At 41.1% G+C, this 18,856-nt stretch overlaps 1 protein-coding gene across 6 annotated transcripts in view; it reads left to right on the top strand.

Annotated features, from left to right (window-relative positions):
- TGFBR3 (transforming growth factor beta receptor 3) overlaps positions 1–18,856 on the top strand; it is a 194,706-nt gene that overhangs the window by 154,481 nt on the left and 21,369 nt on the right. For 4 of the 6 annotated variants that reach the window (XM_077905401.1, XM_077905399.1, XM_077905400.1 and 1 more), the window contains 6 exons: positions 712–1,046; positions 1,470–1,622; positions 4,050–4,190; positions 4,372–4,530; positions 8,783–9,082; positions 11,977–12,097. In XM_077905401.1, the coding sequence (XP_077761527.1) occupies positions 712–1,046; positions 1,470–1,622; positions 4,050–4,190; positions 4,372–4,530; positions 8,783–9,082; positions 11,977–12,097 (1,209 nt within the window). The remainder of the gene's footprint in view (positions 1–711; positions 1,047–1,469; positions 1,623–4,049; positions 4,191–4,371; positions 4,531–8,782; positions 9,083–11,976; positions 12,098–18,856) is intronic. The other 2 variants (XM_077905403.1, XM_077905402.1) reach the window with 1 other exon arrangement.

Below are 18,856 nucleotides of genomic sequence, written 5' to 3'. Positions count from 1 at the left end.
CAACGGTTCTCAACCTTGGGTGTACATTGGAATCATAAAGAGAGCTTTAAACATATTTATGATTAGGCACTACTTCAGACAGTCTGATTTTTATTTGACTTGGGGAATAGCCTGGGTATAGGGAATTTTTTGTCTCCCTAGTGATTTTAACGTGCAGCCATAAGAGAACTACTGACCAAATTCAACCTCAATTTTTTTTTTTTTTACATTTTTTAAATTTAAATTCAATTTGCCAAATAGAGTATAACACCCTCAACCTCAATTTTTAAAATGACACAACCAGGGGATCCCTGGGTGACTCAGCGGTTTGATGCCTGCCTTCCACCCAGGGTGTGATCCTGGAGTCCCAGCATTGAGTTCCACATCAGGCTTCCTGCATGGAGCCTGCTTCTCCCTCTGCCTGTGTCTCTGCCTCTCTCTCTCTCTCTCTTTCTCTGTCTCTGATGAATAAATAAATAAAATCTTAAAAAAAAAATGACACTACCAAGACACAGAGAAATAAGCCACTGGCCCAAAGCCACTCAAGCCAGTTAGAAAGACCACAAGGACTAGAATTCAGGCTTCTGGATCCGCATATCCTTCATACATTGCTTGTTAAGAGTAATTTTACACATGCGCACTCTGTGTTAGTTCCTCTTGTTCTTCTAATGATGATGATTGTGGCCTGGCATCAGGCATTGATGATGTTTTGCTTTCTTCTGTCACCATCAGAGGAAATGAGAGATGAGGAAGTCCATACCATCCCTCCTGAGCTACGGATCCTGCTGGACCCTGGCTCCCTGCCTGCCCTGGAGAACCCACCCATCCGGGGAGGAGGAGGCCGAAATGGAGGTTTCCCCTTTCCTTTCCCGGATATCTCCAGAAGGGGCCAGAAGGAAGGGGGAGAAGATGGGGTCCCTCGGCCAAAGGACCCTGTCATCCCTGGCATACGACCGTTTCCTGATCCCAGAGAGCCTGAGGAGGTGCAAGGGAGTGTGGATATTGCCCTGTCAGTCAAATGTGACAATGAAAAGATGATTGTGGCTGTAGAAAAAGATTCTTTGCAGGTCAGTACAGTTTCTTAAAGGAGAGAAGAGAAAGCCACCTCTTTCCCCATCTTGCCCCAGGATGTGTTAGCTATTTCCTTCTAGCTCTTTCACTTTTGAACTCTGGGGACTTGATACTGTTTTCTCAGTTGGATGGACTCATTTCCCCTTGGCTGTGATTCTTACTCAGGTCCTGTTGTTCTCAGTTAAGGGGGGGTTCCAGATCCATGTGTGTCAATATTTTGGTATTGAATTTCCAAGGCCAACAAACACAATCCTTGGTAGGTTGGGAAGAGGCAAGCAGGGAGGGGGAATGCAGGCCTCCCGCAACCAATACTGTCTGGGAAGACCAGGGAAAATGGGAAGACTGGGAAAACATGTTCCCTGTGTGTTGCAGAACTGCTTGTGAACCCCCCTTTACCTTTTTGGTGGTGGTTGTTTCAGGCCAACAGCTACTCAGGAATAGAGCTCACCCTGTTGGATCCTACCTGCAAGGCCAAGATGAATGGCACCCACTTCATTTTGGAGTCTCCCCTGAATGGCTGTGGTACTCGGCACCGGCGGTTAGCCCCAGATGGTGTGGTTTACTATAACTCTGTGAGTGTTCTCCAGAACAAAGCTTGGCCACTTGCCAGAGTTTTGTTGGGTGTTACCTTAAAATTAGCCTTAACATTTCTATGACAATGAGCAGAGGCATATATCTCAGGCCTAAACAAAGCTAAGCATCAGTTCTCAACAAAATGGAATGTACTTTAACCCTGAGTCTACACAGTGGAGCCAACCAGCTCTGTGGTCTCTGTGGCCTCATTTGAGTCTTGTCCAGAGGTGAGAGTACTTCTCCCTTCCTCATGAGCAAAAGAACCAAGAGAAATCCAAAAAGGGCCCTCAAGAAATTATTACCAAGTCTCTCTCCACTTTTTGAGAAAGATCCTAAATTGAAGCAAATCTGCCTTTGACGTTACCCAGAGGGAGATTACATAGATTCCCCCAATGATAATCCACTGCCAAAGCTAACCTACACTTTTCAGAAATCATTCTTGTCAGCTCATTCATCTAAATCGTTTTTCTTCAGATTAATAAGCCTATTCTTGCAGAAATACACACTAGGCAGTGAATACTGAAAGAATTTGAAACATGAAATTTCAAAAGAACTTTATAGTGTTAATTTTGCAGTTCAGGTTATACTTCAGATGGTAAAAATAAGGTTCAAAAACCCCCGGGCCAGTTTTGGGTAGATACACTTGCCCTTCGGTAGATACACTTGACCCATCCAGAGGAAACACTGGAGATCAGGTGCTCCATCAGTGTGGCTCATGTGGGGACTGACTCTCCTATGGGTGCAAGTTTATTATTCTTCAGACTTAGAGTGTTTGAGCTGGAAAGAACCTTAATATGATCTCATTCAACTTCCTCATTTCACAGGTGAGGAAATTGAACTCCCAAGAGTTAAGAGACTTGCTTAGATTCAAAGAACTAGTTAACGGCCTAGCCAGGACTGAATCCAGCTTCCTGACCTCTCATCCACTGTCTTTCCCTGACACTAGGCTGGCCCAGCTAATCTCCCTTTGTTACTGGAATAATTTATTAACCTTTGACCTCTATAGTGAACACCCTCCTGCCAATTCCAACAGTAATTTTCTTACATTATCCAGTTTTTCCAGATATAAGGAATGGCATACATTACTGATATACTTAATTTTGGAATTTTAAACATGACTAAATTAACACCAATAAGAAGCTATGGTAATCTGTGGGTTAAGTAAAAAAAAAATACCATTTGCCTCAAAAAAGAAAAGTATATCCTAAGCCCTTAAAAATCCCTTTCTTCTCATGGGTTTGTGTATGTATATGTGTGTGTTATGATGATGATATGTAGCGTAAGCAATATTCTAGGTACTTGGCTTCAATTCCATCAATACTTTGTTCTATGGAACTGGCAAAGAATGGAGAGGTGGTCTTCCTACATTCTCTTCCCATGCTGCTTCCTTCAGTGAATATTGTAGTTGTCCCAATTATAACTATTTGTAGCAATTTTCCAACTTACCATATATTTTTGTTTTGCAACATATTCAAATATCTAATAGGCCTGTGAAACAAAACCAAACTAAAAATATGACTATTCTATACAGCAAATAAATTAGGACTTTATTTATGGAGTTATGGTTCTCAGGTGAATTTCTCATATTATTTAGAACTAACCTAGGAATAATCATTTCAACCAATGTTAAGGTAGACTGTCACAGATTAAAACATGATTCTTTCCTACATTCATACACACCATACACAAAGAAGGGGGGGGGGAGGAAATGAAGAAAAAGAAGAGTACAGAAAAAAGATGAGGATATTTGTTCATTAGTAAACATTGGGTACTTTGTTTCCAAGTCAAAGTTTCTACAAATCTCTATGGATATGGATACAAATAAGAAAAGCTCCTTGAATTTGCCCGCTCTTAGTATTTCCGAGAATTTTTTTTAAAGATTTTATTTATTTATTCATGACAGACACACAGAGAGGGAGAGAGGCAGAGTCACAGGCAGAGGGAGAAGTAGGCTCCATGCAGGGAGCCCAACGTGAGACTCGTTCCGGGTCTCCAGGATCTGGCCCTGGGCTGAAGGTGGCGCTTAAACTGCTGAGCCACCCGGGCTGCTCTATTTCCTAGAATTTTCTATGTAAAGAGAAGCCCCTAACAAGAAGCCCCCATCCCCTCCAATGTAGATTAGTCTACTGACAACCCCATTTAGCCCCATTTCAGTGCCTCATGTTTTCCCACTGTTTGAAACAAGTCTTATTTTTCACAAGGAAAAATGCATATTTTAGTTTAGGTCTTAATTTGAATGTATGTTGGGTTTCTCTTTATTTTTATCTCTTTGAAGATAAAATCCTAAGAAAACTTGGAGTCTTTTTTTTTTTTAAGTCAGATTTTCACTTTGCACCTGAATTATTACATGGGTGTTTGTGTGAGGTAGAACCAAATCACGTGATTGGTGTTTTAATGACATTGTCTGTGCTTTCTTTGCCTTTTAGATTGTGATACAGGTTCCGTCACCTGGAGATAGTAGTGGCTGGCCAGATGGTTATGAAGATTTGGAATCAGGTGATAATGGATTTCCGGGAGATATGGATGAAGGAGATACTTCCTTCTTCAGCCGACCTGAAATTGTGGTGGTACGTTTGTTTGCAGCAATTAGTTTATGAGAATGTTGTCTTTTTGGTTGGCTTTAGTTGGGAACTGTTGGGGGCTGGGGGAGTGGATGTTACAGACCAAAGCCTACAAAGTGCCAGGGTCTTCACCCTTCTTTTGACTGTGATTTATCTCTGTTTTTATTTGTTTATTTGTTTTCCCCAGTTTAATTGCAGCCTGCGGCAGGTGGGGAATCCCAGTAGCTTCCAGGACCCACCCAATAGAAACATCACTTTCAACATGGAGCTATACAACACTGACCTCTTTCTCGTGCCCTCTCAGGGGGTCTTCTCCGTGGCAGAGAATGGACACATTTATGTTGAGGTATGAGACCTGGACATTAGCCTTGTGCTTTTAGATTAGGGCTGAATTGTAGTAGCTCCTGGGGCAGAGGCAAGCTCCTGCAGCAGAAGACCTCATTGTGTTTTTCCCCACAGCCCGTAACCAGCTCTGGGTGAGGGCTTGGCTCAGAAAATGCATCCAGGTGGATTTCTGACCAAAGCAAGACATTGCGTGATTAACTACACGGGGATAGTGTTTTACAGACGAGTGCTTTTAAAAAATTAGTTGTGTGAATTCTACTAATAAAGCCTTATTCTTGCTTGTACTTAGCTTGTCCTTCCAAACTACAGTTCAGTAGTTGCAGTGTTAGAGTTAACCAGGAATATTTCACCCCACCTCACACAGTATTTTTTAAATTGAACACACTTCAATGAAATGCTGTGTGCTATCCTGTCTCATGAAAATTGAGGGTTTGTTAGATCATTATCTAAATGTATCTATAAATGTATTAAACTGTTTCATATGCATAATGATAATGATTATGCATAGCATAAGTCTGTGGAATAACTATAAAAATATTAGGCAGTGGTAGTAATAATGAAATAATAACAGCTAACATTTATTGCAGACTTATTTTGAGCCAAAGTTGGTTGTAATTATTGTAGTAATTCACTCTTCAAGGCAGTCCGATGAGACTAGTGATATCCCCATCTTAGGGGTGAGGAAATTGAGGCACAAACTTGTCTAAGGTCACACAATTAGTAACTAGTGGACTTCAGAGTAGGGTCCATACTCAGGTTGTTTGGCTCGAGAGCCCACAGTGTTACCCACTAGATGCGACTCTCATTTATCTCACAGTGCTATTGAAAGGGGAGAAAATGTGACCTCTTAGCAGTGCAAATATCCAGATTCAGATTACATTCTAGAAAAAGATAAATATCCTTATGGCCCTCAGATGTCTGCTGGTCTTACAGGAACATCCTCCTCTGCTGAGCTAGTTTTGGGGCTAAACTTCAAGCTTATGTTTTACTTCACTATAGGAGGAGTGAGAAGCTTATGGGGTCAAAATGGAATACTTCTATATGTTGAAAGTGACTTCAGAGCACATATTTCTATTTCAGAAAGATAAATAACTATCACATGTGTTCTGATTCTGGGATAGAGCCCAGTGACTCTAGACATTTTCCTGGATCTCTCCTCTTTTTTGATTCTCTGTTTTGAGAGATCCTCTCTTTCTTTGGGTATCCTTTCTTTCTCCATGGGGGGAAATATACTGCTTTCTACATGCTGTTCCTAATTATAGATCTCTTCTTATCCAAGATCATTATTTTCTTCTTGCATTTCTGGCTGCACAGTCCACATGTGTGCATTTGGGCAATGACTCTCAGTCATGCCCTAGATTTTAGGGAGCCCTGCCTAATTGCAGTTTGTTCTTTTCCAAATGTGTACCTGGCTCTGCTAATTTATGGCTTTGCTGCTTTATGCTAATCAGTGACCAATCATCCTCCTGTATCCTACCCTGGGTGTTTTGGTTTTTCTCCCCAGTCCACCCAATGCTGGATTACTTAAAATTCTTTTTTTCTCCTTATTTTCACATTTATATCTTTTCATATATCATCTATATTTTTCAAAGTTAAATTTAGTCAAAGACACGGTCAAATGATGAAAAAGAAATGGACTGAATCTTTTTGATATTTTAAATATCAAGTGTATTGAGGAAATTTGAGGAACGTGGTATATGTTTTAAAGTTGTTTAAAACCACCTAAATTAGAGAATCTGTAAATATTTTGCAAAATAAGGTAGCAGCCACACCCAATCTTTGTTTCTGTTTGAACTCCAATGCTGATACTTAACTTACTTATTTAAACAAATAAAACTCCCTGAATCGCTGACTTGGTCTAAAGAACTATTTCCAAGTTTCTACTCTCAGCTGTCCTTATGACACACCCCCAGAATCCTGTTCCTTCTAGACCATATTTTTTCCTTTAATCCAAGACATTACTGATTTTGCCAGTGGTCATCTTTGGGTGATAGTTGGTCACATAATGGCAGCTTTTCTGTTAGTTCATTTGTCTTGGGGTGTTAAAAAGAAGTGTTTGTAAACCCCCAAATTTAAATCTAGAATAGTACTATTAATTATAGCTGTCATTTATTGACTAGCTGGGAACTGTATTGTTTGCGTGTAATTGTGACTTACAGATCCTCGCAATAACTGTTTCTAGTAGGTATTGGTATCCTTATTCTGTATGGGAGGAAACCGAGGTTCCGAGTTCACAGAGCACATGATTTCCTGGGCTTGTCTCCCTCTAAGACCTGTAGTCCTTTTACAACTCATTTCCAGGCCTTTTTTTAATTATTATTATTTTTTAAAGATTTATTTATCTGAGTGGGGGAGGGGCAGAGGAAGAGGGAAAAGAATCCAAGTAGAGTCCAACGCAGGGCACTATCTCATGACCCTGAGATCACGATCTGAGCTGAAACCAAGAGGCAGCCACTTAACCCACTGCACTCTTCACCCCCACACCATTTTAGAGTAGAAGACTTGGTGATAATATTTTTTTCCTCTAAAACAACTTTTTGGGATACCTTAGAGTTTCTACTATTACATGCTTTCTTTTGAGACTAGAGGAAAGATTTGCATTTCTAAGTCTGTTTTTGCATTGTGGATTCTGAGTTCATGTAAAAGGACACTTTTTAGTAATAGATACATGTAATTTGCCATCTTTCCCAGATAAAATATATCATTTTTCAGAAATATTGCCAAAATAGTGATGTGTGAATATTTAGAGTCCCAAACACTACTTTCGGGAAAGATTTCCCACCAGGTGTTCTCCCCGGACCTCATGGTGGGTTTGGCTGACCCTGTGGCTACTGTGAAATAGTAAAGAGAAAATAGACTTCAGATTTCAAGGCCTAGGTTTAAGGCTTGGTTTTATCCAGTGCTTCTGAGGTAGGATTTTGAACAAGTCATCCATCCTGTATGTTCAGTTTTTCCTCCATTTATAAAATGGAGATGAAACTATTTAGCTCACGAGTTATTCCAGAGGGATTGAGCCTGAAGGCACCACAAAGTGACATGATCATAGTCATCTTCATTGCCGAGTGTCTTGTAGTTAACCAAGTAGGAATCTTTCAAAATACTGCTGTGTCCTCAGAGCCCCATGCGATGTCAGGGGTTTCCCCTGGGTTCTCAGAATGGAAAGTGTGTTTATATCTCCACGCCTTTTGAAAGGATGCTGGGGCTATTGACTTATGGTTAAGGACTAACCTTATTTCTAAAGTGTTTAAGTTTATGCTGATCCTAAGTTTAGTCAAGGAATGAGGCATGAGGGGAAAGCAGTTCATGCAGTGATCCATGTGTCACCACATGGAGAATCCACTCTGGTCTGGGATTTTAGCTGAGTTCAGGACAGTTGAGGTTTGAATTCTGTTTATACTTGGCCAAACACCACTTCCTGTTTCTAAAGAAAAGAACCTTAACAAGGTTTGGACGTAGCCCATACAAATGTTTTGTAAGAGGGGGAAGTATAATGAGTTGGAAACAATTCCAGATTAGATTTCCCTTAAAATACCCTTGGGCTTAAAGAGCGAAGGGAGAGTACTTGGCAAGGCTTGGTTTGGACCTGTGAGCAGCTAGGACACTTTGCCAGGCTTGTGATCGCCACCAGATTGCACGGCCCCAGACACTAAACGCCACAGGCCAGCTCTGCCTGCAGGCCTGTGAAGCAGGACTTGAGATGAATCTGTAGCTGTACCGCAGTGTTTTAGGCTCGTTCTGACTTGTGGCAGTTTAGAAGTTCAGTCCTCTCTGCCTACGTTAAGTAGAATCTGCCTCTGTACTTTATTTTTTGACTGGTTTTGAAAAATAGCTTTTCAGGTGGTACACTATTAAGATGTGATATAATAGTAGGACACTAGGGGCTTTGCCTGTTGGTATTTCATTTATTTTGGAAAATCCACTTTAGGTGCATGCTGTGCTTTTATTTTTATCTCCCAGAGGACTTATGGGGGGTTGAAGAGGCTTTATTCGTCTTATATCAGAATCTTCCAGACTGACATTTGAACTAAATAATTCACTGTCATCACCCACACCAAGTTTAAATGGAAAGCATCTTTTTTTTTTCCAAGAAGTCTGTATTACTTTTGTAATTAGAAAGAAGACTGTATAAATATGTTATGAAAATAAATCAGTGTCCCTCATCAGAAGCGCTGAGTTGGTCTGTTTTACCCTTATGCCTAAAGTAAAAGTGAGATGCCAGCTTGGTTCTGATTGATCTTTCTGTTCTCTTGTAGGTGTCTGTTACTAAGGCTGACCAAGAGTTGGGATTTGCCATCCAAACGTGTTTTATCTCTCCATATTCAAACCCTGATAGGATGTCTGATTACACTATCATTGAAAACATCTGTCCTAAAGATGAATCTGTGAAATTTTACAGTCCCAAGAGAGTGCATTTTCCTATCCCACAAGCTGAGATGGACAAGAAGCGATTCAGCTTTGTGTTTAAGTCCATTTTCAACACCTCACTGCTCTTCCTACAGTGTGAACTCACATTGTGCACCAAGAAGGAAAAGGACCCCCAGAAGTTACCTAAGGTTAGTGGGCCTTCATCCATCTCTAGGTTATTTCGACATTTTTAGGTGAGGCAGTGACCTACCAGAGAAGTTTTATCACGAGTTATTGCAGGTTGAGGTTTTTGGTTTGGGAACTGCCCAATTGAAGTAATAAAATCTGTGTTAGCAGGGAACCATGAGTTTTATGGAGTCTTAGAGAATAAATCCTGATAGTATGACTTTTTTTTTCCATGCATGCTACTTAGTAGTATCTTACAAATGATAAATCAAGACTGTTTTCCATTGAGAGAAAGGTCTGGCTTTATCTTTGCAATTCAGATAGTGTGTGGTGCCAAAAATACAGAGAGCTGAAAGGACAAGTTCAGTGTGAGGATTAATTTTTCCAGGTCCCAGTGCAATTTGTATTGCAATTGTTTTCTGACCTTCTCTGGGTGAATTATAAGGTTGACTTGTCTCAGGAGGACTTCTAAGGGAAACTAACAAATATTTTAATTTTTCTCAGCTTTGTACTGCTTCATCGTGTTTGCCTCATGTCACTCCCCATATTGAACCAGTACATTCTGTTGCCACAACAGAAATCAGAACACTTTGACCTTGTTGGAATGGCTGTGTAGGGGGGAATCTGCAAGGTTAATTACCTCTTGAGTTTGGCTTTGTGCAAGAAAGGTGTCTCTGTCATAGTTTGTTTCTGTGATCTGCCATGGTTATGTATAATTCCATATGTGCACTTAATTCTGTAGCTGTCTCACACAGTGTCAGCTGACATGTAAAACTTCTGTAGTCACATATCAATATTTGAAACTAATGGCTGAGCAGTATCAATAAATGTGTGCGTGGAATTCTCTCTTAATACATAGGTCCTAAGAGATAGGTATACAGGGAGCAGGAAAGATTACATTATTATTATTATTGGATAGGTTACCATTGATCTGAATGCTTTTACACTGTTATATTCCCCTGGGCATCCATTCTCCGACAACACCAAAGAACATTTTATACTGTATATGAAAATGTAATAAATCTGATTGTAATCATTTGGGAGCATGAATATATAAGATGACTTAGACTATGTTCTATAGGTTGCGTTTGGAAACATTGATGCCTTAGCCTTGTAGTCATTCACTTTCTGGTGCCCATTAGTGAACTGTGGTAGAGAGTCATAGGGAAACTTAATGCTTGGCTGTGAGACACAGCTGCTTCTGCAGCGAGAGGATGACTTTTAGGTGTTAGGAATCTTGGGAGGATAGGAGTCGGGGCTGGCAGTTATGAAGGGTCTTTACTATGGCTTTGGTTGTTACCTCTATCTGAGCCTGGCTTGGCACCATCCAGCATGGTAGTGTGTGAGAATTAATCTTAATGTTTCCTTCCAGAACATTCTAAGGAGAGTTCTAATTCCCAGTGGATGACATGGGATGTGACTTTAATCCTAAAGTCCTTATTTAAACCCAAGGCAAGAGAAAGTGGAAAGGGCATGGGGACTGAGAAGGAAGGCCTGCTGCTTACTAACCACTGGAAGCAAGCCCCCTGACCCCTCAGAATCTGCATAGCCTCATCTGTAAAGTGAAATAATAGTACCTGGCTTCCCTCAGGAGTAGAGGAGCAAATGAGACAGTAGATTTGACAACAGTCCACAGTTTATGGAGCAGTGGCTTCAGATGAGCTGTTGACAACCACAGAAGACAATGGTTGTCTTCGTGTTTACTGCTTATAGTTAATATTTCCACAGTTCTAGTGACTTCTCAGTGCTTTCTATGATGGGAGGCAGAGCCAAAGAATCTTTTTAGGAGTTTTGAAAGATCATGGAGTCCAGCCCTGCTCTTAGCTGATGAAACTAAGGCCAGAGTTAAGCTGTAAGTTGGGTGTAGAATTGTTGACTCTTACTTATGAAGAACTAATAGCAAAGTAAGAAGGCTTTTTCTAAAATGCACATCTTTTCAATAAGGAGGCCTTTCCACAGACAATCTTTTGTTTCCCTGTACAAGAAGGCTGTTGTAAAGGCCTTTCTCTGGGTTTTGAGGGAGAAGAAGTAGTTGTTTTCTTCTGATATGTTGCTTAGAGCAGCCATGACAATAAGGCCAAAAGACTGCTTTTTTGTGATTGGAAACTTATTAGCTTTGGGGAATGGCTTGCTATAGACCTTTTAAAGGATTGATATATTTCTTATAAACAAAATCAAGTAGATGTCATTTACATTGGAGTTTCACCTATTGATGAGCATAGATAAGGAACTTAAGTTATTTTAAAGAAAAAGGTACTGGAGCATGATGACACTATTAAAAAACAGGTATACGAGGCTTGGGCATGCTAATTGTAAGTTTGGGGCCTTAAAATAACTGGAGGCAGCTTGTACACACCTGAGTACAACCCCCCTGGGGCTCCAGTTTGGAACACTATAGCAGACAACCCTGGAAAGCTTCATCCTGAATGAATGTATATCAGGATTTAAAAAACCAAACAAACTCGACAACATGATTATCTTTTTGGACAACAAATGTAAAATCTGTCGCTTTCATAATGCAGCACACAAAGTTTCCCACAATCACAAATCACAAACAGGAACTATTTATGTGAAGCCAGCTTGGTGAAGGGCCAACACTCATCATATAGTTTCTTTACTTTTCAGACTAAATAACACTAAAACCTCTAGTTGTTTTGTGGGAATATGGGGAAGAAAGGCAGTGTTTATAAGCCACCTAGTGATATTTGAATCTTCAAGTACAGCTGAGAATATCCTGGGTATGCCACTCTATCTCCCAGATTATTTATGGTTCTTTAGAAAACACCCAGATCTCCTGTTTTTCTGTGGTAAACAGCTGTGGGCTGTCTGATAAGAGGCACAGGACAACTAAGCAGGCTGAGCTGGTGCAGGCTCTTCAGAGTGACCCCTGACCCTGTTTTGCTCTGCCCCTCTGCAGTGTGTGCCTCCAGATGAAGCCTGCACCTCACTGGATGCCTCAATGATCTGGGCCATGATGCAGAATAAGAAGACGTTCACCAAGCCCCTTGCTGTGATCCACCAGGAAGCAGAAGGTAAAGGTGTGTTTTTGGAGGCTCGGTCAGAGAACAGGGGCCTGAGGGCTGTTCATTTTAAGAAGCTCCAGTAGTAAAACTAATAAAAAGAAGCAGCAGCTCCAATACTGTAAATCAAAAGTACAGTTGTATTCAAAAGATACGTTAAGGGCCAGGGCACCTGAGGAGCTCAGTCGGGTAAGCATCTGATTTCAACTCAAGTCATGATCTCAGGGTTGTGGGATTGAGCCCCTCATTGGGCTCCTCACTCAGCAAGGGAATCTGCTTCTCCCTCTCTCTCTGTCCCTCCTCCAATCGTGTGCTCTCTCCCTCTCTCAAGTAAATAAATTAATTAAATATTTTTTAAAAAGATACCTTAAGGACCAGTTAGTAACCTTAGAAAAGGGTTTTTGCTAAATGAGCCTTTAAAAAAAAATTGGGGTCTGCTCTCCCATGTGGCTGGGTTATTAGTGATATGCTTGCCAATAATTTCCTCTTAAATGTTAGATCAGCTTCAAAATTGTCCCTATCCCAATGTCACTCTCTGTTGCTGTTCAGATATACTCCTCTAGTATGCAGGAAAGGCTCCGAGTTCTTCCTCACGTGCCGGGATTGAACAGGCCACAGCCCATCTTTCACGATCTATTAGCAGTGTTTGTACTGAGGACGAGCAGTCTCCCAGGGCTGTACCAAGATCACAGACGCCATTGGGGAGGGTGATGCGTGTGAATACCATCCATCCTATGTCAGAGCAGAAGAAAGGTTGAAAACCACTGTCCAAATGCATATTTGTAGTTCAGGTCTTAGAATTGTACACGGTCACAATTGTTACTTGAAGCCAAATGCTCTTCTTCCTACATGCACAGGAGCATTGGGCAGTCTGTACTTTCTTTCAGAGAAGAGGAGGGATGCGTCCTAGGAGGTGTGGCCTCAGGTGGTCAGGCAGGGCAAAGCCAGACCTTGTGTTGGCACAGTCAGCCAAACCAATAGAGAAGCAGAACTGAGCTCCAGGAGGGTGTTAGCAATGGACCTGGGGCTCTGTGGACCATGGAGAGCATCCAATGGGGACTGCTGAGTGCATGGATGAGCAAGAACACATCAGGTGGCTGGTAACATCTGAAGAAGTGGAGCCAAATGCACATTTGGACTCTCTGGGCAGCTACATTTGTCACTGTCTAGAAGCATCCTATGACTACCTAGAGACATTGTCTAAGGGTGCTGGACTAAGAGAAATCTGGGAGAGTAAAAGTGGATTCCTAGGCTCTGGGGTTAGATATTTCAGGGCTAGGTCTCCAGGCCTACTTCCACCACCCCAGGGGGCAGAGGAGGAGCACAGCACTGGAGCCTTGATAAAAAGCCACCAAGCATCCTGTCTCCAGTTGATGAGCATTTGCTGGGAGACCTGCTGGGTAGAGCCTATACCAGATCTAGGCTTGGGGGCAGCCCCGGGATGGCGTTTCTGATCTAAAAGCATTGTTGGATTCGGCAAGGCAAGGCATCGGAGGCTAATAGCATAGGCACATGGTACCTAATAGAGTAAGAAGCATGTGGACGCTGTCCACTTTCTTCTTTGGTGGAGTGACCTTTGTGAAAATCGCAGTGCCATTCTTACTGACCTACATGGTGGTGGCATCTGACCTTTTCGTGGGAGCAGGCTCACGTTGCAAAGGCAAGAGAGTATAGTGGGGAGGGTGCTGATTTAGAGTCAGGAGCCTGGGGCACAACTTTTAACTTCCCTTGCTAACTGGGACTTGGAGATCTCGCCTTCTGTCCTTGACTTTCATTTTCTTTATCGGGAAAAGGAAGGGTTTAGACCAGATGGCTTCTAGAGACTCTTCCAGCTGTTAACACTCAGCTGTCCTGTTTGAAGAAGCAAAATAGTTTTTAATTCATTTCCCAGCCATCCTGAAGGTGGTGTGAAATGTACGCATTAGATGTTCATTAGTTTCTCAGTAACACTTTTTGTTGTTGCTGTTTTACTTTGATTGATTGGGTTTCAACCATCTGAAACAGTGTACCAGCCAAGGTCTTTCTTTAAATGGATTGCCCAGTGGTGGGTGGCTGGCTCAGTTGGTTAAGCATCTGACTCTCGATCTCGATCAAGTTCAGGTCTTGATCTTAGGGTCATGAGTTCAAGCTCTCCACTGGGCTCCATGCTGACTATAGAGCCTACTTTAAAAACGAAAAAAAAAGGGGATCCCTGGGTGGCTCAGTGGTTTAGCGCCTGCCTTTGGCCCAGGGCACGATCCTGGAGTCCCGGGATCGAGTCCCACATCAGGCTCCCAGCATGGAGCCTGTTTCTCCCTCCTCCTGTGTCTCTGCCAATCTCTCTCTCTATGTGTATCATAAATAAATTAATTAATTAATCTTTGAAAAAAAATAAAAAAAACGAAAAAAAATTAAATGGATTGCCTAAAGAGTTCCCCTGTTTATTGGATCCAGGAGAAAGAAATAAGTAAATTAATGAGGTTGCAAAGTATATCACAATCCGGCAACAGCTGGCTGCATTTTGTACTGTGAAAGTGGTTTAACAATAACAACCACTACCTCATGCTCCATCTGTTACTCTTACCTATTTCCAGAGATGTAGTTTTGCGGGTAATTGATGGCAGCAGCTCGCTTTTTTCTATACCCAACGATAATTGGGCATTAATATTGCAGTAGTATAACTTCCAGTAATTCATTCATGATTCTTTTAAGTTTGGTGGTATTTTTCTAAGTAATTCCTCTTGTAAATTAGGTAATTACTTTTGTTTAAACTTAGTATAATTATCCTGAAAGTTCAGTGTTCTTTTACATAAAAGTTCAAGAGGAAAGTTTTACCAAATATCAAAGCAGTTTCACGAGATTTGCTAATAGAGAGTGGACTTTAGTGGAGAAGTGTGTGGTGAAGAAAGTTCATTGTTTAGGTTTGTTAAACAAGTGCAGGTTGGACTACAGGCCAGCTTCCCAGGGGCTGTGTGCAAATGTGCTTTTTAACTGCACTGAATGAGGTAAGTTTTCGGGCAGTTTTCAGCCCTGACTCCTCCCAGCTTTTGTGTTTATTTTCTTTTGACTCTGAAATCATTTCTCCATGATGCTTTCCCTCTGCCTCTCAATGAATTAGAATAGTTGAAATGGGAATGTGACCATTTGCCTAATAGCATTAGTTTATTTGAATAATAACAAGGTCATTTATTTGAATAATAACAGTGTCCTGAACATTCTTCCTGCCAGCTTTGTGTGTTACTATTGTAAGCCACAGATATTATAGTATCTCCAGAAGTATCTCTTACTGGGATGAATTTTGGGGTAAAAATTGTCCAACCAGTGGGATGTTTCATTGCCCTTTTAATCACACAGGTACTCTTTGAAGGCTGTGTCAAAGTTCCAAGACTCCATGGTCATTTGGTCCACCTTATTTCTCAACACTTCGGTTTTCTGGGGCAACAGCAGATAATGTCTCTGGTTATCAGCTTTACAGCCAAGCAGAGAGCTGCTCTGTAGCTCCCAATGCCAATGGTGTGGGCACATTTCAGGTTGTGTTTCTTCCTTCTGTGGACAGAGAATAGGTTGTCAAGACTAAATAATTCTGGGTCCCTCCTCTGGGCCATCATTTTTTCTTAATAAAGATTTTATTTATTTATTTGAAAGAGAGTGAGCAAGAGTGAGAGAGAGAGAGAGAGAGTGTGTGTGTGTGTGTGTGTGTGTGTGTGTGTGTGTGCATGTAATCACAAGCCAGGGAATAGGAAGAAGACTCCCACTTGAGCAGGGAGCTCCCAGGACCCTGGGATCATGACCTGAGCCAAAGGCAGGCGCCCAACTGACTGAATCACCCAAGCGCCATTTTTAATGGAACTTGCCTGAGCATCTGCAGCACATATCCACCATCTCAGTCCCTTGGGAACTGGCATTGGGTTAACACTCTTTTATTGCCAAAATTTGCAATAGTAGATGATGGTGCTGGTGGTGAGGATAGTCATGGAGATGACAAAATGATTATCTAACATTTACTGAGCATTTACTCAGTACAAGGCTCTGTGCTAAATGCTTCATGTGGATAATCATATTTAATCTTCATAGTCCCTCTGTGGGGCAAGTACAGAGCAAGATTAAATAACTTGACCAAGATCACATGACATATAAACAAATGATGGATCTGGGATTCAAATCCAGGCTCTTCGATTCCATAGTCTCTGCCTTTCTAAACCCTTCACCTTTTTGTAGGCGGAGATTGATTCTAGTTTTTAATAAACTACAAGCAATGTAGGCATCGGTCTGTTCACACCCTCTTCCCACCTCTTTCTCCTATTCATGCCATACATATCATATTGGTATTCAAGTTGACACCCAAATACTCTACTGATTGTGAACTGAAAAGAAGATGAAGAATTTTAGGAAAAAAGTCTGTTCCCCAAATGGTAAGATGTTAGAAAACATGCAAGTTGTTTAAGAGAGTATTAAAATTTAGAAGTTCTGTGACTTTGAATCATAACTCACAAAAAAAGCCCAGAAAACATGAATAGTTTATGCACATTATGGTTGATGGCAAAACAATTAAAATAGTTGAGGTAATGCCATCCTACCATATTTTCTGAAATAGTTTGAAGTATAAGCATGTTAGTGCTGTTTGCTTTGGATGCCATGACCCATTTTTGTGGCATTTGAGAACACTGGGGCTTACACAATAAAAATGGCTATACCACGTCAGTGATAATTTTTGCAAACGGTGAAAGGGAAGAGTAATCATTTTTCTGAAATTTAGAGCACATATAAAAAATGAGTGAGAAAGAACAATAAACATCATCCCAAGTTTGCCATGATTTATGTACAATATGTAATTCTTAGCAAGTTAAATGTTCAAAATACTGAATTTCCACTACATAACTTTTTAAAAATAAGTGTGCTCAGGACAGCACCTGGCATATCTTGGGCACTCAGTAAATGTTAATTTCCTTTCCTTCCTCTTAACCTCTCAGCCAAACTAGGTTTTTGGGGGAGTAGGGATAGAAGGGGTATGAAAGGGAAAGTTGTGAACGTCAAATGGAAGTTAATCCAAGAGAGGCGTTACCTTTCTGGAACACATTTGATTTTTCCAGAACAAAAATACTCTAATGCACCCAGCCAGGTTTTGTCCTCAGGCTGAGGTAGAGATGAGGGGAAGCTGAGTGAAAAGATGGTAGAAATGTTTAAGGGACAGATTAAGACATTCAGTCTTTATCCAAGGGAGACTAGATAAAGACTTTATCCAGTCTTTACCATCAGGAGTTGTTACTTTGGAATACACACACATACACAAATATATGCAAAATAAATATACACAAAAATAAAACAGTAGAATGAACTCCCATGAATCCTCCTTCTGGTTTCAGCAGCTACCAGTTTATGGCCAAACTTGTTTTATCACTCTCTGTCCCTGGATTGTTTTGAAGGAAATCCAGACATTTCATCTCATCCATAAATATTCTGGTATGCATTAAAAGTTAAGAACCACCAGAAGATTGGGGCACCTGGCTAGCTCAGTTGGTGGAGCATGCAACTCTTGATCTCAGGGTTGTGAGTTTGAACCCCACATTGGGTGTGAAGATTACTTAGAAAAAAATAAAATCTTAACAAAAACAAAAACCCTTGGATAAGGAACCTGTGATCAGATCATTTAAGACTACCCTGAAAGCCTCATGAAGGTTGGTTTTAGGGAGATGAATGCAGTAATAAGATATGTATGACAATTGTGGTTATTCCAAAAACTGTTTATCAGTACCTGCCATGTGCCAGGCATATAGTAAACACATCATCCTGTCTTTAAGGCCTTCACAGTGTCATGCAAAGCTTCACAACCTTGACTCTATTGATGTATTGAGCTGGATAACTCTTGTTATAGAGGGCTGTCCTGGGCATTGTAGGATTTTGAATAGCATTCTTGGCCTCTACCCACTAGATGCCCATAGGAAACCCCTCCACTGCCCATTGTGACAACCCAATACATCTCCAGACATTTCCAGATGTCCTGGTGGGGTACAGGGGGGCAAAAATCACCAGGTAAGAATCACTGATCAAGTGGAAGGATACAGATAAGTGATGACACAATTGCAATGAATGTCATAAATATGGAAAGAACCCAGAGAAGGGGTTTGTTTACAGTGAAATTAGTAAAAATTATATGTTAAAAGAGGTCTGCACAGAGGCCTCCTGAGTCTCCAGCTTATTCATCTTCCTATCTTTCCCTCTTTGCCAAACACCAGTAGGTTTGGGGACCAAGTAGACACCTTGTTTGTCTGTGGGCCTGCTCGATCCTACCGTGTTTAGGAGAACTGAATTGAAAGCTGGAGGCTAAAAGCTGTGGTCAGTTACTCATGCATAACCCCAGAAATATCCTGTTTATGAAAACCATGCCTAACCATCTGAGGAGGGAAATTTGGTTCTAGAGGCAGACCGAAATTTGCTCAAGAGTACATGAAAAGATTTAATTCAGAATGTTGATTATAGTTTGTACTTTCTGCAAATGAATCTTTATTGTTAACATTCTCTGCACAGCAATAGCAAGGGCTCCTTTCTTACAGTTTTACCCTTAAACCAAAAGTAAATATTGCTGTGTTCCCCTGCTTTCCTTTCAGCATGCCAGCTCAATTATAGGGTTCCGGTGGAGATCAGGCTCCTTTAGTCCTACACAAGGGTTATTGGGGGGATTTTTGGAAGAAAAAAGGATAAAATCCTATAACCTCAGTGCTGGAGCTTGTACTTGTTATTGTTTATGGAGGAGCTTCACCCCCAGGGGAAATAAGCAACAACTGTTTCTGTTTAGCTCTG

Source organism: Canis aureus, chromosome 8 (genome assembly GCF_053574225.1).
Source record: "Canis aureus isolate CA01 chromosome 8, VMU_Caureus_v.1.0, whole genome shotgun sequence".
NCBI classification, from domain to species: domain Eukaryota; kingdom Metazoa; phylum Chordata; class Mammalia; order Carnivora; family Canidae; genus Canis; species Canis aureus.
This window is presented reverse-complemented; position numbering and strand designations above follow the sequence as displayed.